This window comes from Eucalyptus grandis, chromosome 4, assembly GCF_016545825.1.
Source record: "Eucalyptus grandis isolate ANBG69807.140 chromosome 4, ASM1654582v1, whole genome shotgun sequence".
Lineage (NCBI taxonomy): Eukaryota > Viridiplantae > Streptophyta > Magnoliopsida > Myrtales > Myrtaceae > Eucalyptus > Eucalyptus grandis.
The window spans coordinates 14,676,106-14,701,246 of record NC_052615.1 but is presented as its reverse complement, the minus strand read 5'-3'; the positions used below and the strand labels follow the sequence as shown (position 1 = coordinate 14,701,246).

General features: G+C 39.3%; 2 protein-coding genes across 2 annotated transcripts; both read right to left on the bottom strand.

Annotated features, from left to right (window-relative positions):
* Window positions 1-705: 705 nt before the first annotated feature.
* Window positions 706-16,303, bottom strand: LOC104442768 (G-type lectin S-receptor-like serine/threonine-protein kinase At1g11410). Its single transcript, XM_039310727.1, has 8 exons — window positions 15,031-16,303; window positions 14,577-14,702; window positions 13,932-14,134; window positions 13,647-13,857; window positions 13,577-13,600; window positions 13,311-13,524; window positions 1,326-1,476; window positions 706-1,225 (listed from the first exon to the last, which is right to left on the bottom strand). The coding sequence occupies exons 1-8, from the start codon at window positions 16,301-16,303 to the stop codon at window positions 920-922; spliced, it is 2,508 nt and encodes an 835-aa protein (XP_039166661.1). The 3' UTR covers window positions 706-919.
* LOC108959203 (G-type lectin S-receptor-like serine/threonine-protein kinase At1g11410) lies at window positions 2,036-3,420 on the bottom strand. Its single transcript, XM_039311373.1, has 2 exons — window positions 3,145-3,420; window positions 2,036-2,780 (listed from the first exon to the last, which is right to left on the bottom strand). Exons 1-2 carry the CDS (start codon window positions 3,335-3,337, stop codon window positions 2,482-2,484), a joined length of 492 nt encoding a protein of 163 aa, XP_039167307.1. The 5' UTR covers window positions 3,338-3,420; the 3' UTR covers window positions 2,036-2,481.
* Window positions 16,304-25,141: the final 8,838 nt, after the last annotated feature.

Below are 25,141 nucleotides of genomic sequence, written 5' to 3'. Positions count from 1 at the left end.
GATCCTTTGTCTAGAATATTTGAGAAGCCTTTTAACTGCCATTTCCATTCCATGTTTGTCACACCCTGTAAAAGCAAATCAACATACGATTCATAAAAGGAAAATGATGGGATAACAGTAAAAGTGTGTTTGGTAAAAATTTTATTTCAGAAATAATTTCAGTTCAAAAATATTTTTTTTTCCAATTTTATTCCCTAAATGAGTTTGATGAGAAGAATGTGTTTGGTATGATCCTAAAATTTTGATTCTTCAATTAGAAAAAGAATAAGAAATCATTTGGTTCAACCTTCAATTTTTTTTTTTTTTTTTTTGTGACTTGGAATTTTTTTTTTTAAGTATTTTTTAAGATTTATTTATTTATTTATTTATTTTGAAATTTTCCTTTTTTTTTCCTCCCTCTTTCTTCTTTCTCTTCTAGCCGGTTGCTGGGCCTTGGCATAAACTAATTCTGTTTTGATATCGTCTTTTTGTTTTAGGATACTATGGTATGATGTCTAAGGCAACGTAAGTGACTAAGCGAACAATACCCCAAATATCACTGGAGTGTAGTCGAGGTCTTAATTAGTGAGGATCCACCTTTCTCATGAATTTAAGCAAGTAGTTGTAAATTTTTCGTCCACCATGTAAATGTAATTCAAGATGTGACACCGACTTTACCCTTTCTGAGCTTGATATTTTCAGTCAACGTGTCCCAAGCATCAAACAAGAAAATAATTCCTACCTCATGTATATTCAAGGAAATTTGCAAAAGTAGTCTATTATATCTAATCTACATGTAAACTTTTCTCCTAAGCACAAGAGCAACTTTTAGCTCATACACAACACGATTAGCCTTCAGGTGTCGTCTATCTACCGATACAGGAAGCATCTCAATTTCTCAAGTTGAGTAGTACCGCAGTGGACTTGTGGTGGCATGTGGCTAGCAAGCTTCAACAGCTGTTATTGTAACTCTGTTAACAGAACATGTTTCATTGCATGTCAACTGAATATTTCCATTGTAGTCACTCTCGTCGATGAATGCGGGCTGTTTCGGGAACGGAAGTACCACATCAGCATTTCCCAACATGAAAACCACTGTGGACATAGTTGGCCTGTCCGATGCATATCTTTGCACGCACAAAAGACCGATTTGAATGCACCTTGATACGATTTCTTCAGAATATGTATTGCCAATTGATTTGTCCACAATGTCCATGCATTTTCCTCCTTTCCACAGCTCCCATACCTGGACATCACACATACCAGACACCTCAGATTGTGACTGCGATTGTAGAGCCTGGTCAAGTTGTGCATAGCGATGAATTATATAAGAGTTTCATACTTACATGGCCAATTAAATAGCAAAAGGGATTCATATGATAGCATCCGCTATTTCTTTGGCCTGTGATGATCTCTAGCAACAAAACTCCATAACTGTACACATCTGATTTTATAGAAAACTGGCCTTGCATAGCATACTCCGGTGCCATGTACCCACTGTGGAAGCCAAAAAGAAGAAAAGTAATCAGCATCTCATTCATCTTATAAAATTCCTTTTGAAGTTTGGGAGACATAACAAAAGGTTGAAACTTTAGTATGAAAGAAAGAAAATGGTTGGTCGGAGTTCTTTTTCCATGTTCTAATATCTCATTTTTTTAAGTAGATGAAGTAGAATTTAATGCTTAAGAAAAACACTCACTATGTCCCGACCACGCGTTTCGTTTTCCTTCAATTTGGTCTCCTCCACATATCCTTGCTAACCCAAAATCTGAAATCTTGGGGTTCAGTGCAACATCCAGTAAGACATTGCTAACTTTCAAATCTCTGTGGATTATTCTCAAGAGTTGAATCCTGATGTAAATACATGAGTCCCTGAGACACCCCATAAGCGATTTGATACCTTTTTCCCCAATCCAGAAGTGATCTCTTCGTTTCATCTGGACCAATTTTGGGGATTACCTCAAGTTATTATCCATATTACTAGCTGTAGACCGAAATTTTTTTTGGCCATTGGAAGAGGTTACTTACCGTAAAGTAATGAATCCAAGCTTTTATTGGGTAAATACTCATAAATTAACAATTTTTCGTCTTCTCGAATGCAGCAACCTAAGATTTTCACCAGATTCCGGTGTTGGAGCTTGGCAATCAACCTGACTTCATTTTTGAACTCTTCGTTTCCTTGTCCAGAATATTTTGAGAGCCTTTTAACTGCTATTTCTGTTCCGTCATTCATAACACCCTGTGAAAATGAACACATCACAGGAATAAATATTTAGACCTGTCGTGTGAAGCCAGTGGCTCAAAAGCTGCTATGAGTAAACTTCCCGGGAGGATGTTTTCTTCATGTGTTTGTGACGACGGGTAGATAAGAGTCGACACAAGATGCACCTCCATATATATAGTGGAAGTAATCAGATCACAATACCTTTCGAGAATTTCAAAATAGCAAAACAGTCCTTTACAATAAAACTGGTTCCCTTCCGAGCATTTTATTCAAGGACATCATTCCCCATAAGGGACAGACAATTGAAGTTGGAAGAATATACATATTAATATCCAATCACCATTTGGATTCAGTTGAATAGGGAGATTAATTACCTTATATACAGATCCAAAACCGCCTTGGCCAAGCTTATTGGCAAAGGAAAAATTGCTTGTGGCTGCAGCTACAGTTTCAAAATCAAAGACCGGTATATCTATTTTTCGCCTACCTTTGCTGTCGAGGACTTCCAGACCTGGAATTTCATTGAAATATGTTGAGCTTGTGGCAACACCAAATAGATGATTACGCCCTCTTCTATCTGCATTTACACAGTTGAACAAAACGCTTATGAAAATGAAAGCAATTCTGTACTGCTTCTTGTTTTGCCGTTCTGGCCAATTTGGGAATTCTTTTTAGAGGCAGGAACGATGCAAATTTTCCTCTTCTATCTGCTGTCACAATACAGCATTTTTAATTATCAAGCACTGTTTTCGCAGCTTCGTTGATCAAGGTTTCCAGAATTGAAATCAACCACCCTGTAGCCTAAAATCCTGGCTAGATTAGCTCCAATTTTAATTTAATGGATTTCTTATCCCTAAACATCTAAATAATTACCTACTTGTAAAACAGACTGAGTAATATATATGGTCGAAAAAGCTTCTATCAAGGCAAGATTACCACACCTCTTTTCCTCACCAGCCGAAGGCAGTACATAAGAAAGGCTAAGAGCAGCAACACTACTGCAGATACCGATATCATCGTTGCCACCATTGTCGTCTTGACAAGAGTACGAGCTGTAAAAGAAGGCACAAGAACTTGGAAGTTGCAAATGTTACGGAAATGAATGCAACAACTATCAGAAGCAAACAGTTTCATCAAGACGAGATCAGGAGAAATAAGACAATAATATAAGCTGTTTCTTTGCTCTTCAAGGAGTTATTAGAGTTTCTCAGCCAGCAAAAGATTTTTTTTTTTTTTTCAATTCTGCTACAGTTGAAATCTTTGCAGTTGGATTACTCAACGCACGTTTCGGTTAAGTACAGTCAATTCAACTGTCTGCCACAGCTTTTGAATGGAGTCGGGGAATATCTTGTCTCGTGTGTGTGCTGGAACATGACGTTGTCATGACTAGAACGAGCCATACTTCCATGTATGTAAATGAAACTATTAACTCCGACAACAAATGCAGGGAAAGTGCACTTTAAGTGGAAAATATATGCTGCAATCCTTGCCGCAGCCGTAGGAGTGGCGCTACTTTTTTACATGATAGTCTGGCATATACTACGAGGAAGAAAAAGAATCCTAAGAAGGGGGAGCAAAAGTGGTATTAAAGAAGATCAGATTGGTAACTCGAAGAAACACTGCTATTGCATGCATACAATTTTATTGATTCTGTTTCACCAGAGTCTAAAGATATCTGAATTATTTAACTGCCAGTTAAGAGGCAAATTTCTGAACTCCATTCCCTGCAATTTGATCTGCAAACGATAGAAGCTGCCACAGATAACTTCTCGAACAACAAGAAGTTAGGAGAAGGAGGATTTGGTCCGGTTTACAAGGTAATTAAGATGTTCAATCTGATCATTCAGCTTTTGACTTATCAAGAAGATGATGCTTGCTAATTTTCATATATAATCATAATGTAGAATGATATTGTGGTTTACAATGAAGCTTCTCAAAGCTCTGGAGCATTTTCTCCTCCACATAAGTTAGATAGGAAAAACTCCAAGATTATGCCCTTCTAATCTCATATTAGTAAGAGTGCAGATACAATAAAATGAAGCAACAATAAGAGGCATCTGTTTTGGGCAAATTTGGAGTTTTTATGTCTTCTGTTATCGGGGTACACTACCCAATGGTCAAGAAATTGCAAAGCGGACAACACAAATTCTGTTGTAATCTTTGAAGTAGTAAGAAGCATGATGATGAACTTTTGAAAAATCAACTATTAGGTTCTACCTTACCTTTTGAGCTGCTCCCGTAAAACGGGTAAATCTCAAACCTGACAAAGCAACTCGGAAGCAACACTCGGCGAACGTGTACAACGTTTTCTCCTGACTAAACTTGGCGTCGCCATGGCCATACATCCTAGGAGGATGCTGAGCAGCCTCTCTAGCCGCGTGATCCGTAGTGACAGTCAGTACCTTCATGAATTCAGCAGGCTGGTATATGTTCTCTTCATTGTATCCAGCCAACCGAGGTTTTAGCTCGACCTTCCTGGTAAAATTCGTGTCGGAGTAGCGCAACATGCACCGATCGTACCACAGGAAGGAGACTTTTGTCATCGGGCATAACTGGGTTATTTGAATACTCGCGTTCCCGACGCAATCCGCGCACTCTTTCTTGGAGACATCGCCTCTGCACATAAAGCTGCCGTAGACGGCGTTGCTCGAGCTGGCTTTGCTTGAAGTGAAGTTGAACCCGTTATCAGGGTTGGCGCCCGCGTCTCTGACGAGATCATCGAGAACGCGATTGAGGTTGGCGTGATAGGTGCTATTGGGGGTGAAGGTGCTTGAGTTTAAGCAGTAATGGCCGTTCAAGGTGTTCAAGGTGTGGGTGAATTCAGCAGCTTTGATGGTGAAAAAGCTGAGCATGGAAGGAAATAGGAAACGTATCATCCGCATCCTTCTCTCTCTCTCTCTCTCTCGCGCGCGCGCGTGGTTTATGATGAGTAAGTGGGATTTGCTCTTTCCATTCAACCGTGAGGCCACAGCATGGACTGCTAAATATGGTGAAGGACTACAAGCTATGAAGCACGGACATGTTGTCCATGCTTCCGTGTTGTGTCCGACACATGTCGGAGTGTGTCGGACACGTCGACATGCTCGAACACGGTCGGACATGCGGTCAATGCCCGTCGGATTTTCCGACACGTGGTCAACTTTTGCTTGACACGTTTGGACACGCGTGTCCAGTAGACGATGGAGGGTGGAAGCGACGGTGAGGGAGTAGAGACGAGGCCGCGAGTGATGGTGAGAGATGGCTAGAGAAAGAGCATAGATTGAGGCGAGGGCCGCCACTGTGATGCTATGATGGATCCAACGAGGCTGCAGCTGCGAGGGAGAAAGGGCCAAAGGTGAGAGGAAGAGGAGAGGAAGGTGCTTGTGCGGCGAGGAGGAGAGGAGAAGGATCAAGAGGAAGAGGAGAGGAAGGGGATCGTGCAATGAGCGGCGAGGAGGAGGTAAAGTAAAGCTAGGGTATTTGATAGAAAACTCAAAAGTAATTAAAAAAGGGGACTCTAATGGCCATCACATATTTTGGGGGGAGGGAAAGTGATAGGATAGCATGTCTGTCGGTGGTGAGGAGGGAAAGAAAAATAAAGTGGGGGGAAATGGACGATGGTGGGGAGGGAAAGCAAAATAAATTTGGGGGATGGATGAGGGAAAGAAGATTTCTTTTTTAATTAAAAAAATAAATAAATGAAATTAAAAAATAATTTTGAAAAGTAAAAATACTGAATTTGAATTAAATTAATTAAACATAAAAACATTTATTTAATATATAACGTATCCTAATGTGTCGAAATTCTCTATTTTTAAAAAATGATGTGTCGACGTGTTGTGTTATATCGTATCATGTGTTAATGCTACTTAGACTACAAGCCCACGTGACTCCGGACATCATCCACCGTCAACCCCGGCTTTTCAAAAGATAAAAAGAAGTTAGCGCGTTTGTGGAGGACGGCAACACATGGGATTTGTCGTTTTTGCCTATTCCTTTCCCAAGAGCTTGATTTCTTGAAAGCCATCGTTGTTGCAATAAGATCAATGATATTGCCAGTTTGCTTTAAATTTTGGGTGGCGTGTATCACAAAAAGATTTCTAGTTACCACTGATGTTGATGCCACTTGAGTCTCTATTTCTAAACCCATGTTGAACTAACTATTTGCTAGTCCCATAGTACAAAGGCTCTATTTCCCGTCATTCAGACTTTAGCCGGAATCTCAGTTTCTAATTTCGCAAGATCCGATGCCACGAATTCTAATATCTCTTTATCCACCACCATCCCCTGCCGCAGACAATCGCCCCACCATTCTCTCACTGCCGTCTTAGCAGCCACCTTCTCTCTCTCTCTATGACCACCGTGGTCTGTAGTCTTGATGCTGCTCATGACCTCCATTTTGTTAAGAATATGGTTCATTCTCCCCATCAGTAAGAAGGCATAGAAGTTGCGTTCCTCGATGAGTAGGCAGGGTCCAATGGTTGCGGAGGCAGTGCCCCTAAGCTTGCTAGAAGACTTTTACAATTTAAGTCCATATTTTATTGGTAATTTGAGTTTCAGCCTATGAATAGCTATTGGGCATATATAACATTTTTCTCTAGTAAATTAAGAGTTATAATAGAGGTGTGAGGTATTAACCATAGTGGAATGCTCAATTGGACGTAACCTTAATTTAAGGATGGATCGGGATAAAAACCTTGTGTCTATATTTCTTTTTCTTGTCTTGATTTTTTATTTCTTTGTGATTGTGTGTCAAATCTTGATGTATCTAAGGTTGCAAGTTGCCATGGATGACCTCAACCTAAGGTTGTCCAAGTCCACAGGCTTGTTACCTCAATTTGAGGTGGTCCAAGCCCATGAGAAGGCATGTGGATTGAGGTCGCCGATACCTTGGCAACCTTGATTGATCATGAGAGGAAGGGAGGGTGGAAGCACGGGAGATCATTGGTGGATGACAACGAGTGAGGTGGATATTCATTGGGGTACCATGGAGCTTGATTTAGGATTTGGGTAATTGCATTTTAAGTTGTTTTGGAAGTTTTGCCTACATGAGAAATTTAAAATTTCTCTAGGGCCAATTTGGGAAGGAGAACGTAGATATTGTCCTCAGAGTTATGATGGTTAGGAATGAGCAGTTTTAGGTTCTATTTGGAATTTAGAATCTGTCCATTATAACAAGTTCCTCATTTTTTGGAACCTGAAACCTACTATGCACTTGGAACCTACTCTATCATAGGTTCTAGTGTCGGTTCTAATGATAGGATAAGTTCTAGGGTCCACTTGTATAATTAATCAAATCATTGTAGTGAATTATCATATTTAATGACTATCACTTGTTGCTAATCTGTTGACCATAACTTATGTTTGACAGATGTAGAGCATGAAACATTAATAAAGTAGAAGTCTCTATCATATTATAGAAGTTCAGACTAGTGGTTTCATACTATGCACTTATCATTTGATGCCATAAAATACCGTAAAATCGTGTGAAGATATACACCAAGAAAAATAGAAAAAACTTATTTAAGATTCAGGTTCTAAGTTTTAGGTTCCACTTGTCTAAAATCTAGAATCTACCCATTGAAACGGGTTCTCCAATTTTTGAAATTTATCTTGCATATCTTGAATCCTTAAATTGAGCAGGTTCTCACCTATGCATTTCTCCAATTCTAGGTTCTACCCTAAAACTATACTCATCCCTATTGATGGTAACTAAGGTTGGGTAAATTGGTTTCCAAAGCCAAAACTCAGGGTGTAAATTAGTGATTTTTATAAAAAGAGGGAGTAAAGTGGTATTGGTGTTAAAAATAAGGATAATTCTGACTTTTCTTTTTTGAAAGTACGCAACAAGTAGGTTAGGAAAATTCCTACTTGAGTTATTTCATTACATCACCTTACTAATTCATAAAAGGATTCTGTTAACGTGTGCCCTAGGGAACTAGTTAAGCATGCTTAATTAGGAATGGTTCAATTTTCAAGATAGGGGCAACACATAACATGAGAAGAGACAATGCATTGAAAATTAACAAGTATACTCGTTAACAAAATGCTCCATAAAAAAAAAAAGATAGAAATTGCAATTATCAAATGGGTAATTTACATTTTTTTTAAATTACCAATAATTTTAAAAGTTTCGAGTGTCGATATTTATAAATTTTGGAAGATTCCGGGTATTACCCATTAGATAAAACACGAATTGGGTGATCTGTGAGAATTGAACCAAAAAATAAAAATAAAAAGTGAACTCCTTAACAAACTCTTATTTTCTTGCCACAATCAAATATCAAAGTTGAGTTGCCTACATTTATATCATGCCATATTTGCAAGGAAAAGCCTATCATCAGCCAACAAAGTTCAAGTCTAATCCAATCATTCATGGGTCTCTTGTCTGTCTATAATGCGGCCTTTGTTTCTTTTCGTGAGTCACGTGAAGATGGATCTAGAGGCGACTAGGTCAATGGGGGAGATAAATTGTGACTCCTTATACTCACTATAACACATTTATAAATTGTGACTCCTTATACTCACTATAACACATTTACTTTGAACTTTTCCTTATTACATAAAAAATCCCAAACTTGTACCTATGTGACGTATTTACCTCCATTAAAGTTTAGTTAGATGATTTTTCAGCCAAAAAAGTTTATAAAAGCCACGTAAGTGTCACAAGTTGCTTTCTAACTCCATTTAGACAGATTTTTAAAATTGAAAAAATTTTGAGGGACGATGAATGCATCATCATCAGCCAACAAAGTTTGAAGTCTAATCCAATCATTCATGGGTCTCTTGTCTGTTTATAATGCAGCCTTTGCCTTTATAATAAGTCATGTGAAGATGGTCTAGAAGGTGACTAGGTCAATGGGGAGATAAAGTTCGGCAATGACGATGGAGATCAACTTGCGGCAGTCATTTTAGAAGATGTTCTATATATTTGTTTGAATTCTATGATAGATATGTAAATTGGTACCACCTCGTGGTGGTGTCTGTATTCCTCAAGGGACACACATCATGAGGTGGTCACTGTCTTAGGTAACAATGACTATGTTTGTGTCACTTATGACGAAGTGGAATTGGCCGCGAATGGAAGGTATTTTATGTGATCATCATCACACTACGTGACAATGACAGAGAAATGCTAGGAAATAATTAAGAAGCAGGCATTTAAAATTCAAAAGCAAAAAATTAGTTGGGATGCATGCCAAAAAATACTGTTCAGGGATATGGGGCTAAGGAATAGAAATGTGCATTGAAATGAGGCATACTAAAATTTTAAGTGGTTGATCGATTACATCACATCAATTAGTGTAAGTGATATAAATATAATTTTATTTGTCCATGGGGATCTATAAATTCAAGTTGATAACATTTGCTTTTTCTTTTCTTTTCTTTAATCCCAAAAACATAAATTTTTTACATTACATATTTAATATGGTATTATTCCATATGCATAAAATACTCATTTGAATGTCATATTCTTGACATAATCTGAGAAGTGAGCGCTTCAGTTTACTTGCAAACACTTCGAAAGGCAATCCTCTCAAGTTTTCGACTCTTTTTTCAGAATGAAGTAGCTTTCCATCTACACTTCCCAATGCCTTCTTCTATGGCAATGCAGATGTGCTGATGGAGCGTACCTGACTCTCTCATTGACCTCAATTTCCTAAGAGATGGTCACCTGTATCTACTACCTTATTTAATCATTATTGACTGACCAATCTACCTATTTACATGTTTAACCCAAAAGAACATTAACAGTCCCAATTCTACCTCTTTAGAATCGGACTCTCATAATGTCTAACAAAAATCTGGACTCTCATAATGTCTAACAAAAATCTATGTATCAATCACCTACTTTCTTCTATGCATAACCAATCGGCTTCAGGCAACTGTGTCCAAGCCCTAACGCGGGATGTGAGAACATTTTATATCACCTAATAAATTAATTTTTATTAAAGTTTAATATCGCAAAAAAAAAAAAAAAACCTCAAACTAGTATACTTATAATATATTTACTTCAAATCAATTGTTTGACTACCAATGGCCATAAATTTGTATACTCGTGACATAATTACCTTAAACTAATTTTTTTAACACAAAAAATCACAAATTTGGTAATTTGTGATAAATTTATCCTTTATTAGTTTTCATTAAATTGAATTAATACTATTGATATACATGTGACAAAAATAGTGTAAAACTCTAAATTGATACACTCATCAATTATCACGTGTCATTTAACTTGACAATTTAACTAAAAATTTAATGGAAATTAATGAAGGAAAAATTATAAGAGATGTATAAGTTTAAAATTTTTATGATAAAAAAATTAGTTTTGAATAAATGTGTCACGGGTGTACTAATTTAGAATTTCTCATGACATATACTATTTTATTTTATTCTTATTTAAACACCCTTATTTTTATCTGCATGGCTATTTTTCTTTGCCGAACACCCTTTTAGTTGGTGCCATTTGGGGGTAAAGAACTCCAAATGAAAATGACTTTTTTTGGGGTTTGGGGATGGTGGTGGTGAGCTTCCTCCCTCCCTTTGAGCCCCCACTCCCCCACGTTCGCACAGAATCACGCTGCCAGCTGTCACGAAAGCGATGGCTCGAGGCGACCGACATGGACCGGTTCAATGCTCTCGACCTCACGTTAAGATTTACCCCAGCGAGGCCAATAATAAAGAAAACCACGAAAGTGGCCGGCTGACGTGGCAAAACATACGAAGAAAATAAAAAAAATAAAAAATTTGAAAGCTTAGAACGTGATCCACGAGAATTGAAAAGTTCTAGTGGCATGGTAGTTGGGGCCGTTGATATGGGTTAAATTGATTTCTTTTTCCTTTTTTTTTTTAATAATATATCTTTTTTAAATTTAAATTTTTTTTTTTTTTTGGGGTTTTGTTTAACTTTATCGTCGCGCACGCAAACGACTTTGAGTAAGTCAATTTCGGCATCTTTTTTTTTTGTCCCCCGGTTTTCCATGCTTAATAATTAACCTTTTTCTTTGCTTTCTAATCTCTGGAAGATTCGCGCCTGCCTTTTAACTTAAGCCATGTCGGAAAAGCCCACTTAGCAAATTTGTATCAGAATCAACGTGGTTGTAACTATTGCCTTCTTCCGTTTCTTTTCTTTTCATTTCTTTTTTCTTTTAATTAATTTTGGGTTAGTGAGAAATGTTATTGAAATAAAAATAAAAACAAAAGCAAGAGGATAAGCATCGCTACCACCCCCGGTCTTTCATGATAAAGCATCCAACAACACATCAAGGGTCTATATCAAATTCTGTAAAACAGATTGGTGGTAACTATTAATGTGTAATTGAGATGCCTTAAGAATCTTTCTATAATTATGTTTTTATCTGTACTTAGATTGTAGACCCATTAAAATGGGTCATAAACCCATTTGGTAATCCAAATGGGTGTTAAATGGATTATAAATGAGTTAATTATATTCAATAAATGAGTCCAAATACAACATGAGTGTTAAGGAGTCATAAATTGGTTTATAATTTACTTAGACCTAATTCATTTCTATAGCTCTCTCTTTAGTCTTGCCTTCAATTGATCTCACACTCACTCATTTCGCACTTTTATCTCAGTTTGGCTATGAGATTTCATAAATTGGATAAACTATGGAACCAATATGAATCGAGTTGGATATGGGTTGGGTCAGATATGGGTTACTAAATTGCATTGCATACAAATGGATCAAATTTGGTCTATTTAGGTTGGGCCATTTATGACTCGATCTAAATCCGACCTGATTTACTCGTTTGACGGGCCTACCTGACTGTATTGATTACTCTATCTTAGGCAATCACAATTAGCCACCAAGTCGTTATTTTTAATTTGACTATAAATGTTAACGTGATATCATAATAGGAGGTCTATAATAAAATCTTTCAAGTCCCCTATTTTTATCAATTATTATAATTTTTTTTGAGATTGCTCTTTGGCCAAATTTCAGTCTATGCGTGAGGGGTAATGTTGTAACATTTAAATATTAAACCGTGTATACATCATACAAATTTAAATCTTTAGAGTAGTAGGCTATCGTCTCACAACATTTTTCGTGGATTTACTCCTTTTAGTATGACTGTGCATATCAGATCATGAGAATAACCTATATGGAACTCCAATCCTGGTATTTATAAGCGAAGCATCGAAGTTAACTAAAAAGCAAGCGCCATGCAATTTTTAGTTTCCAAAACATATCAAACATTATGAACAAAAGGATTACATATCGGTTTGACAGCCGAGCCATGCAAATGATTCTCTTTTGGACTTTTGCCGGCTCAAAACACGTTTGGCATTCTAGTACCCAATACTTGCATAAACTACTTGGGTTTTTGAAGAGAATTTGTGCTATATAACCAATCTAGGGCAAAATCTCGAGAATTATTGCAATATATTTTAAAGTGAATTTGTATCATAAAACTAATCTATGGCAAGAGATGGCATAATTAGCGGCCTTCGAGCATCGAAATCGTAACGTCATTCCCAGAAGCTGGTTTGTCATTTGCGGATAGATTCGCGCCATGGTGCTTGCTCTTGAAAACGTATGCAGGTCGTTTCGGAGATGCAAGAACCACATCTTTATTTGCCAACATGAACACAACAGTGGACATGTCCGGCCTATCGTCCGCGAATTCTTGCACGCACAAAAGACCGATCTGAATGCACCTCAAGGCCTCTTCTTTGGTGCATGAATCACCCATCGACTCGTCGATAACGTCCTCACCAGTTCCCTTCTTTCCATAGCTCCCATGCCTGCGATTGTGTAGTGAACAAGCTGAGTATATTGGGCTATGTATTATGTATGAGTCCAGTCCTGTCTCTTGTACTCATTCAGAGTTCTAGTACTTACATGGCCTACCAAGGAAGATGGATTTTCATTGTAATATGCACCGTTCCTTTTGCCACTAATGATCTCCAACAACAAAACTCCAAAGCTGTAGACGTCGGATTTTATCGAAAATATACCCTCCATTGCGTATTCTGGCGGCATGTACCCGCTGCCGTGTAAAAAATGAAGCAGAAAAAAAAGGGGTTTTGATTAGTTAGTTGAGTTGAGGCTCTTGGAATCGATAAGCAGGTAAAGCATTGTGATGGCAAGAATTCTCACTATGTTCCAACTACTCGATTTGTGTTTCCTTGGATTTGGTCCCCGCCGCATACCCTAGCCATACCGAAATCCGATATCTTTGGATTCATCGCAGCGTCGAGTAGGATGTTGCTGGCCTTTAAGTCTCGGTGGATGATCCGGAGCCTTGAATCTTGGTGCAAGTACAAGAGTCCTCGAGCCACCCCAGAAGCAATTTCGAACCGTTTTCTCCAATCTGGCAACGGTCCTTTTGTTTTGTTTGGACCAAGATCAAGACATCAACAAACCATTGTTCGTTGTCATGGGTCGATCTATGAAATCAGAGTATTCTAGCTAGTGGGAGAGCAGAAAATGTACCGAAAAGGAAGGTATCCAAGCTCTTGTTAGGTAAATACTCGTAAATTAGCATTTTCTCGTCTTCTTCGACACAGCAGCCTAGTATTCTCACCAGGTTCCGGTGCTGGAGCTTCGCAATTAACCGGACTTCGTTTTTAAATTCTTTAACTCCTTGTCCTGAATGTTTCGATAGTCTTTTGACTGCTATTTCCATTCCATTGTCCATAACGCCCTGTCAATTATAGTTCCAATATGCAAGTCTTTATCAATTCTTCTAACTAGCTTTGTTGTGTAATGGAAATTTACCTTGTATACTGATCCAAAACCGCCTCGACCGAGCTTATTGAGGACGGAGAAATTGTTTGTTGCCGAAGCTACGGTACTCAGATCAAAGAGCGGCACATCTCTGTTTCCCCTCGGTTCATCACTGCGGTCTTTTACACACTGAGGGCCGTTGAAATACGTTGAACTGGTCATATCACTCACCTGTGGATTATGGCTTCTGCGATCTGTTTCAAGACAACCACATAAATGCCATTACAACCTTGGAGAAATTGTGAGATTCCTCGTTCAGTAATTCATTTCGTTGCACCGAATGAAAGTTGTAAGCTTGAAAAGATCTTCTTGGTTTATATATTGATGTACTTTATGATTTCATCTCTTGTACCCTGAAACTGGCCTTGTGCTGGTTTAGTTTCATTGTGGAAATGCTGCGTCGAGATGTGAATTGGCATAATCGTGCTTTCTTTTGTTCAAGGTTCTTAGATTCGGAATTGATTAAATAAAACATAGAATTCACTCCGTAACTGACTTCCTATAGCTAAGAATAGTTCCAAGATTGAACCGACTAAAATTTGCGTCCTTTATTAAGTGGTGAACAATAAGAGGTGATGAATTTTAGCTGGAAAATATAATAAAAAACGCACGAATGTTGAGGACTAAGTGACGCACCCCTTCTCTTCTTGATCGCCAAGCCATACAAGAAGAAGCCGGCGAGAAGTAGAGCTGTCAAAATTGAAACTAGAATGATCGCAACCATTGCCTTTTGGCTGAGGGATCTTGTCTTCCTGTGACGAGCTGAAAGGAAAGTACAAACACAGTATTTCAGATTCAATGACCTCGAAAATGCTTGTGCCAAGTAAAGGAAGTAAAATTCTTTCAACCTCGACTTGAAACCATATATCACGAAGTGGATCTCAAACAATACACAGTTTATGCGATCCAAAAGCTCGAACTTGATTCCTAGAATTGTGTTTGTGAATTCTTATGCTCATGAATTTAATCTGTTTTGAAGTTCGATTCATCATTTGCTTGACAATACTAATTTAATAAAACAAACGATGCCGGATATGCATCACATTAACAAAAGTAGTACTAGTAACATAAGTTATAGAAGCAGGAGTACCTAACTCAATGGCATCGACCCGTACATATAAATCTTGACCTGAATCGGCAAATGTTTTTGTATCGACTAAATCGCCATGCCATATGAGGCACCCGGAACCTCCCAGGCTTTCACTGGCACTAGCATAAGCTGTGCAAGAGCAATCCCTCAGGCATTCCTCCTCGCACTCCTTCAAGTTCAAGCTCATGTTGGCACGTGCTTTTGAAGTGTCCGGCACCTTCGCACGTGCCACCCTCACGAATCCTTCCCCACTTCGACACACTGACACCCCTCCCCTCCTTACGCACCCTGCCGATGCATCTCTAAGGTACCAATCGCCCGGGGATTTGGGCTCGAGCCCTGGCAGGCATGTGCACTCGAACTGGCCCGTAATGTATGGATTGCAGTTGCTGTTGGGCCCACACTTGCCGTAATAATCGCACTGGTCCTTTGGAGCGAACCAGAATTCTATCCACCGCCGGTCTCTGTCGTGCCACGCAGATCGTCGGAGTGACCCCGATTCGTTCACCACCATTCTGGTGATGATCGATGCGTCAATGACGTCATACATTATAGAAACCTCGTTTGGATCATTTACAAAACTTAAGTTCAGGTAAGCACGAGTCATTTCAGGTATACCGCTCCACCGATCTCCAGTCCATGACCCGGCACGCCAATATGGATTCCCGTCCTTGTACAGAAACAATTGAGCGTAGCCCGTTGCGTCGATCTTAAGGGAGTAATTGCCAGGTGTCGGATCGTCTGGGGACTTCCATGATGTTATGAACTGGTTCAAACCGGTTTTGCGGTTCAACCCGATTTTCATTAAAGGAAGCACAGTGTCTGTTGGATAATCAAAGCTTTGCCATATCATCTTTTCGCTAAAATCTCGAAGTACTAGATTGCCTGAATCCATGAGCTGGGCTGTAGTAGAATGATTGGATAATGCAGAAGAAACATTTGTGGACCAAACAGGAAAGCTTCCATTTGTCTCATAGAGCACCAAATTTCCATCAGAATCAATTGAAAGAGCTCCTGAAGTGCCACTGATTGGTCTCTCTCGATTAGCAACCCAAACAATGGTTTGCTCAGAAATTTGAGAATACCAAATTCCGACATAACGGTGGCTAGAATTACCCCGGCTGAAGAAACCGAGAGTGAACATTTTACCACTGGAGACCAAGAGATTGCCATCTTTGAGAGTGTTGTTTTGGTTTAGGATGTCCAAGCAAGTACTTACCTGAAGTAGAAAAAGAAGCAGCAGGGCATACACTAACCCCTTTTCTGCGTTCATGTTTTCTTTTTGAGAATTATGTGGTATGATGTCTGAGGCAACAAAAGTGACTGAACGAATGACACCTCAAATACCACGGAGTGTAGTTGAGGTCTTTGGTCGAGGTCTTAATTAGTGAGGATCCACCTTTCTCATGAATTTAAGCAAGTAATTGTCACCTTTTTCGTCCACCATGTAAATGAAGTGCAAGCTATGATACCAATGTTTTCCTTTCTAAGCTTTGGATGTTCGGTCGATATTTCTCAATCGTGAAACAAGAAAATAATTCCTACTTCATGTAAATTGAAGTAATGGATGCGTACCTTGGCACCTCCCCTTGCTTTCCCTTCCCAGCAGCCTAGTCCTTTTAATCAATGTGGTCGAAAGAAATTGCTTGAGATGTATTTGCTTTTGCGTTGAATCGGTTTACGGTGAAAGAATAGGATTCGAGTTATCATCGTGCTGCTCATCACAAAGAAAACTTGACATTTCAAACTGTTGTGACGGGGAGGGATACCACATTGGTTTCCATCAAGTGCGATTTTAACATGGAAACAATTAGTTGAGGCTGAAAGTGCGAATCTTGAATCTTCTATTCATAAGCTCATTGCAGAAACTGTGAAAAACAGAAGAATAGTCCTTGCTTTGAACTCATTGACTTCAGAAGTTGCCAAGAAAGAGAGAAAGGAGAATCGTGTTGTCCACGTGTTCTATCAAGTCAAAACGCCCGGCAGCTTCCACCAAAATAGCCACTTCGTAGGTCTTTTTCAAGGATAGAGTCAGATATGCCATTTGATTTCCTATAAACCCTTTTCAGATTAGTCCTTTATGCAAGGTTAGTATTCCGGTTTTCATATGACAGAGCTTATCTACCATATTATGATTATTCTTTTGATTTTATTCCAATTGCTGAAATATATGGAATCTCTTCACTTTTTGTGCTTCTAATTTGCAGATGCAGAGAGGTTTGTTTCACGTGCCAATGCCAACAGCTTTTACTAATTTTCTGAAATCTCAAGTAAATGCGTTCCCTTAGGGTGCGTTTCTGACCTTTATTGTGCCTATCATCAGCAATTTGCAATTCTTTGTAAATGATGGCAAGCTACTTATGGATTGTCTATGTACTCTACAAAGAATTAATCTTGGCAGGCTGAACTTAGATAAAGTCACTAAAAGATCATTTCTCTCTTTTCCTAAGGGTTTTCTCCTTTCCCTCTAATTTTCACATAGCTTTCTTTTTCAACTTCTATGGAGGGGAGGCTTTGAGATAGATCTGGATCCCCCCTTCCTTTTTCCGTGGTTAATATGGTTTTCTATTCTCTTTTTCTTACTTTCCACAGTTTTGTGGAGCTTTTCTTTTTTTGATCTAGTTTAGATCTAAAAACTTATCTCTCCTGTTTCGAGGAGATTCCTATCCCCATCTAGTCGAGATTTTGGATGTTGCATGTATAATTTGGAATTTTTGCTTCTCTCAAGTTTCGTTGGTGTATAAATCGAGTTTCAAAGGAAATCGGATGAGCTTCGTAAAGGTTTTGGTTTCACAAGTGTCTAATTTGTGCTCGTTCCACCTTCCTTCTTTGAATGGCGATAGATGGAGATCTTAATGTATGCTCATTACTGAAGACAAATACGGTGGTCGCTAATTTTGATTAGAAAAAAAAAAATCTTAGATTTGCTCTTCGAGTGGGTGATTTCTAATCTTGTCCTAATAATTCATCTTGTTATCTATAACTTGTTTTGTTTTGAAATTGGTTGGAATTTGTTTTGGTTTGCAGTTAGACCGTGATGTTCCTCTCTTGTATTTTGACGGAAATGAATGAAATGTTACTTTGACTAAATAAAATAAAATAAAATAAAATAAATTCAGTAAGTTTAGACTAGTGTGATAGAAATCAGCATAAACTCTGTGTAAATCGACCGGTGCAAATTTTGTACACATACTTGGATCGGATAATCAAAGTCATGATCCGATCGAACACCCATGCAATTAAAAAACATTGGCATTTATTTAATCCTGCTCACTTGAACAAAGAATTTTTTTTCCCTTCTTTGATGTGATATAGGCCTTTGGAATCCGCAAAATAGAGTAAACGAGAGATAAAAGTTGGTCAACTGGTGTCCTTTCGCTTGACTTATAACAGTGGATGCGAGGTGCCTCGAAGAAAGGGCAACCCAAGACTTTGATTCCTCGGTCACCCCATTTGGCCCCGTCTGGAAGGAAGTACTTTGTCATCATCGTTAGATGACTTGGATCACCGTTTCGCAAGTTAAACATGAGAATAAGCAGATTGTTCAATCATTCGCCAAGAAATTTGACCCAAAAAAGAAAAAAAGATAGGCCAAGAGACGAAGAGGAAAGATGGTTAGTCTTGGCAATGTGAGGTGGCGCGTGAGAAGAATGGGAGAAATTTTTTTAAATTTTTTTAAACTTATTATACTTTTGCCAATTCAATTTTAAATATTTTAATTATGTCGATTGGGTTTTAAATTTTTTCAATTTTGTCAATTGAGTCTATTCGAGTAATTTTTTAACTGAAAATTGCTAACATGGACTACGGCTATCTTACGTGACACAAATAGTTTTGACAAGTACAATTTTTAATAATATTTAAATATTTTTTTTTTTTTTTCAGATTTTTTTCCTTTTTTACGCTGTTTACTTTTTTTCCTTTTCTTTCTCTTCTTTTTCTTTTTCCCTTTTTCCCTCCACTGGCCATCACTAGGCCTCGTTGATGCTTGATGGAGGTTGCTAGCCAAGCCCAAGCATCCCTCACCCTAGGTTAGCAAGGGCAGCCGACTTGGCATGGGCCTCCTCGCCCAGGCCCGGTGTGACATCCAGATTTTCGGGTTCTGATTTCGATTAAATAAATTAGGTATTTTATCAACACGACTACAGTGTTTTTTTTTCTAAGTTGGTCACTCATAAGATGACTAGACTAGCTGGGTAAGCTATTAAGGACTTTAAGACAGATAGACTTGAAAATTCGACCAGAAATTGATTTCTCGATTGTGCTCGTCTTTAGAGGTCATTATGGCACAGCTAAAAATCGAATTAAGATAAGAGATAGGTTAGTTCGACTAAGATGAATGACCGATTGTGGGTGACTCCACTAAATTGGAAAATTCTTGTCGACCGGCACTATTGATTTTACTATCGTTTTGGTATCCTGTGTCTATATTTGAATCGACAACCGAGAATTGCCAATGGATCGAGTGGGTTTATCGTGGCTCGAAAAAAAATCGATCACGGGTTATTTGTCCTAAAAAATTATGAAAACTACCTAGTAGCCTAAGTCACATTAAAAACGTGCCCGAGTAAAATTAACTGCTAATCTGAGTCCGATTTTAGAAATTTAAGATTCTGTCTTATCACAATAAATCTTAGGAATATCGACTCAGTCTCAGAAGATTTTTATGATAACCGAGACTTTTTGGGAAAAAGTTAGTTCTTGGCCATTTTCATTCTGTTGAAGCCGATGATTAATTCTGGTTGTGAAATTGAGAAGCATGAGGGATCTTTGGATGAGGAAAACAAATCAATTTGATGAGTGAGACATCAATTGATTTGTTGAGAGTCATCTGAGAGAAATTCAAGAGGGTAATTGGATGCAGAAATGCAAGTGGGGACCGAGTACTCTAATATGAAATTTCTTTTGGGCATCTATGAGCTTATTCAAAAGAAATTGAAATAAGAATTTTCTATTTGAAGAAATTCTTTTATTTTTGATTTTATTCCCATTCCTTTTTCCATTTTTGGGCCAAACATCCTTTTTCCTTTTAATTCTTTTTCCCCCTACCCCACTTGGCCGACACATCTCTCTCTCTCTCTTTCTCTCTTTTCCCACGTGCAAGAAATCCCACTGACTGCCCTCTGCCGGTTCCAACTTTGCTTCTCCTTTTCCTTTATGCTTTTTGACTTTTCAAACTTATCCTCTCTCTCTCTCTCGGAAAACTCTCTCTCTCCCTCACCGTTCGAAGAAGACAGAAACAGAAGCAGAACAACAGCGCCGAGAGAAGAAAACCGAATCAACTCGCCATCGCCGCCCGCACCTCGCCACCCACACGTCGCTCGTGGGCTCCGCCGCTCACCGTTCACCTCCGCTCTCCCTCACCCTCCTCGGCCCGCCGTCGACGCCTTCTTTCTTTCCCTTTGTCTATTGCTCGGGGTCCCAGATCTGGGAGGACGCCAGAGCAGAAGCAGCAGCCGGCGTCGCTTGGACCGGAGCTGCTGCCGTCGCCGGTAGCCCGTCCCCGCGCGAGCACGCGTGCAGCCGTGCTTGGCCGCGCCTCTCACCTCCCCGCCGTGCAACCCAGCTTCCAGTCGCCTCTACTCGGCCCCGTTCGGCCACCTCAGCCTGCCGCCGACCACCTCCGCCACCGTGCGCTACCATCTTGACTCGCCGGAGCTCCGCTTGGCCTTAGCCGCCCTTGCCTCGCCATCTCAGCCTCGGATTTGCCCCATCTAGCAGCGAACAGAGAGGTTCAGAAATGGGAATCGCAGTGGAGTTTTGGCTTGTTTTGGCCGGTTTCCCGAGCCTGGATGCTCGCCCGCCTTGAAGAAAATCGATCCTCGTGTCGATCCCGTCGTTTTGAGTGAGTTTTACTCACTAATGCATTCTTAGTTTGCTAATTATACTTAAAGGTTTTTAGTGTTAGTTAAGTATAATTAGATGGTTAGATTAGAATGGATTAGTGATTATTAGTTAATTGCATTGCATATTAGTTAAGTGGTTAGTGTACTTAGATAGAGAATTGCCTATAATATTTATTGGATGCTTCTTAGGATTTTTCCCGACCCTTATTGGGTTTTAATTAGGCAATTTGGGCCTAAATGGAATTTTTAGTAATTAAATATTAATTTTCGAAATTAATTATTTAATTATTTATTTTCCGGAAATTCAACTGGGATGGCTAGTGACCGGGATTTTATGCTGATGATCATGGCGTAGTCCGTTTATTTAATTGAGCTTTATATTGTGCTAAATTGGAATTATTGTATTTATTTATTTAAATTCCAAAATTAATTATTTAATTATTTATTTTTCTGGAAATTCAATTGGGATGGCCAGTGACCAAAATTTCATGCTGATTGTAGTGGTGTAGTCCATTTATTTGTTTGAGCTCCACATTGTGCTTAATTGAATTGATTGTGCAATTCAAGGAATTGTTCTTTGATTGATTGAAATTGAGTGGAATTGAATGATCGATTGGTAGGTGGCCGACTATGGATATTTAGCATTAATAATGCATTGATGAACTGTAAGATGGAGAGAATCGTGAGATTGAATTGGGAATACTCTTAACTGAGATCGATCAAATACGAGGTAATAGACATACGTGGTTCGGTGATAAGGAAATCACTGGCGAAAACGGCGCCTTAAAGAACGCACGTAGCTGTCTATTTATCACATTATTATGGACCTACGTGGTTCGGTGATTAAGAACATCACTGGCGAAAACGGCGCCTTAAAGAACGCACGTAACGGTCTATTATACATGTGAATTATGGGCATACGTGGTTCGGTGGTTAGGACACCACTGGCGAAAACGGCGCTTTAAAGAACACATGTACCTGTCTATAATATACATCACGTTGGCGAAAACGGCGCCAGAGAGAGAATGTACATGATTCATGGACCTACGTGATTCGGTGATTAAGGATATCATTGGCGAAAACGGCATCTTAAAGAACGCACGTATCGGTCTAGTACTCATATCGTTATGGGCATACATGGTTCGGTGATTTGGAATATTACTAGCGAAAACGACGCCTTAAAGAATGCACGTAACTGTTTATTAAATACATCGTTATAGGCATGCGTGGTTCGGTGATTAAAGATATCACTGACAAAAACGGCATCTTAAAGAACGCATGCAATTGTCTAGTGTATACGTCATCTTGGCGAAAATGACGCCCAAGAGCATTGATGGAACTCTGTGACTAAGTATACTATTGGAGGTTATATGGGAGGGAATGAATGACCTAGAAATGATCTGACTAACGTGTAATCGACTAAGTCAATTTGATCGGGATATTAATCAGTGATGTGATTGCTTGGATGTCTATTTGATCTGTGCTAATATGCAGGTGGAATCTGATGCTAAGGCAAGTCCTCTGACTTGTGTTGTGAATAGGCAACCTGGATGGTGTATTAGTTTACTAATCAGGTCTTAGGGGGTAGAACTTGCTGAGATGTTGTATCAATGGTTATCGAATAACCATTTCATGACCCGGATGAGGAGTCTAAGGAGGAGGAATCTGACGAGGAGAACCCTGATGAGGAACCCGAGGAGAAAGAATCCGAAGAGGAGTACCTGAAGGAGGACCTTGAGAATGACCTCGAGTACGACCTGGATGAGGACTGAGATCCCATCCTGTCTTGTCAATCCTTGTCTGCATGTGAATAGATGTTAGATCAAGCTTACGTATATATAGTATTGTAGAATACTATGAGATGTGTGTAAAAATGTGTGGTTGTGAATTTTTAGTATGAAGATTATGACCTTGCTTTTCTATCCCATCGTTTTATTGTCTGGCTATTTATAACTGCTTCCGCATGTGCTATTAAAAATGAAAGGGTCGGCGATACTTAGTCCTGGGATATCGCATTCTAAAATCGACCAAATAGAAGAATGTGTGCGTGCCTGAGGATTAGGGTGTGACACCCGGGCATGCCTTGCTTGAGGCTGACGAGGGCAGCCCTTTGCTAGATCAGGTGATGGGGCGATCTTTTGGTGCTCGGTAATCATTTGGTGACCTTTTGCCTAGAAACACAACATAGTGATCACATTGAAAGAAATATTTAGAATAATGAATATCATGCAATAAGAGATAAGAGTCGGTTGATAACATTAAGTAATTCATATGCAGGTTCCTGTGAAACTTGGAAAGGATTCATCTGATCATGATGCTTTGAAGATGGTGGTTGCCAAGGGAATGAGAAGAGAGGTAATTGTTATGTGCAGAAGTCGATGTATGGAGACAACACATTCTGACATTACCAACATGGAAACTGTTTTAGGTAGCAAGAGCAATAACAGGGCTTGGTGAAGGAAGAGTTACAGTAAATCTAAAATTGTTGGACATAGCAATAAAACTCCACTATATCAAAAACCTTCAAGCAATATGCGGAAGCCAAGTCGAATGTGACTCTCCGCTTCCACTCTACATCAATTCCTTTCTAGGTTCATCGGGGATTGGCGTGTCCTTGTGTAAGTAGTCATGCACTAGCATATACCATAAGAAAGATGAACTAAGTTGGGATGCCAAGAAATTTTCATCATTCAATGCGTGCTTGGGAAACCTATATAACAAGAGAGGATCAACTTACCTTCTATGCAGATCCAAAACCACCCTGCTCGAGCTTGCTGCGGAAGGACAAATTTGTTTGTAGCTTCAATGATAGTGCTTGATTTCAAAGAAGCGTTGATCGGTGTTTCTTCTTCCTTGGTTGCAGACGTTTTGCACGTTTGGGATTCCTCAAATTATGTCGAACTTGAAGCAACACTGGCTAGTACTCCACACCCGCTTCTTTCTGCTGTCGAGGCAGTCATACAATGCGTAGAATGAAATCAAAGCAATCATCAAATGCTTCTCTTTTCTGTCAGACCAAGTACCAAATTTCTATGCTTAATTCGAAACTAGTTTTTGTCTTTCCTAAGGGATCATTATTGCCTTTGCATTTGGAATATATGATCTTATTAATAGATGCTCTTAGTTTTGGTCTCAATGTGAATGTGTGGCACCCTGAAACACCTAAGGTCGCCACAGGTACCTGTCGCTATACCTAATGAACGCTAGTTACATCTCTTAGTAGAAGCATTGCAATTCATAGGCATTTTTTTAAAAAAACAGTCCCATTGCAACTTATTAGCGGAAGCATAATTGAAATATCATCATCTCTCCCTCCAACTATCATAATACAATGCACACCACTAAGCACCATAGGAAAAGATAAAGCCGAGCCACTTTTATTTACATATTTTCATGATGGATTTTTGGGTCGGTACAACAAAAAAGAAAGCCAAGTTTTTTAACTACCACTCGGCTACAACCCAAAAGATATCTCGACCCCTATATTCGATCACGTGTCATCCTCCATCTATCAGTGTCGGCTATTCCTAAAAAGAAACATCAGCTCTCTACCCCTCACGCGGCCATCACACCCATCCTGGTGCGTTGGGCGGTGGTGGCGGCAACATCCCCCTAAACACTCCATCTCGGCGAACATGAACCGACAGAAACTCCTGAATGACTAGGCCCTCAACCAGGCCCACATCGTATATGACCAGCACTTGCACTCGCACAAACGTCAGACCAGGGATGGTAACGCAGTTGATCTCCGTACACTCTACCTCCACATCAGATGGGAGGCCATAGAAGGTGCCCCGCGTGACGGTAGGGAGCGGCATCTTTCTAATATGAAATGTTGGTCCCCGAAGGGGTGAGTACAACCACTCAGAAAGTAAAAGATCCAGTAAACTACTCAATGCATCACACAGAACAATCAAGACATCATAGTATGGTTCATATCATTCATACATCCAAGTATTACTTACCTTGCAGCCCTACACATGTCATCATACCATATATGTATATACATCCATGCACTCATCATCAAGCATTCATGCATATACCATCATGCCATAGGTGCATATACATCCATGCACTTGTCATCAAGCATTCATGCATATACCATCATGCCATAGGTGCATATACATCCATGCACTCATCATCAAGCTTTCATGCATACATGTTACCATACCATGCACGATTCAATTTCAATTTCTAATTTTTATTCTTTCAATTTGGGCTGCCACATTTCTCTTTCCCGGGACCAGTATTTGCATCCCACATTT

Excerpts from the sequence above, each read along its gene's own strand:
- LOC108959203 (XM_039311373.1), bottom strand. The coding sequence starts at position 3,337 with ATGAAACTGTTTGCTTCTGATAGTTGTTGCATTCATTTCCGTAACATT. Across the intron at positions 2,781-3,144 it reads TCGGCTGGTGAGGAAAAGAG|ATAGAAGAGGGCGTAATCAT; the intron begins GTGTGGTAATCT and ends GTGTAAATGCAG.
- LOC104442768 (XM_039310727.1), bottom strand. The coding sequence starts at position 16,303 with ATGAACGCAGAAAAGGGGTTAGTGTATGCCCTGCTGCTTCTTTTTCTA. Across the intron at positions 13,858-13,931 it reads GTTTTGGATCAGTATACAAG|GGCGTTATGGACAATGGAAT; the intron begins GTAAATTTCCAT and ends TATAATTGACAG. Across the intron at positions 1,477-13,310 it reads AATCGAGTAGTTGGAACATA|TGGGTACATGGCACCGGAGT; the intron begins GTGAGAATTCTT and ends TGGCTTCCACAG.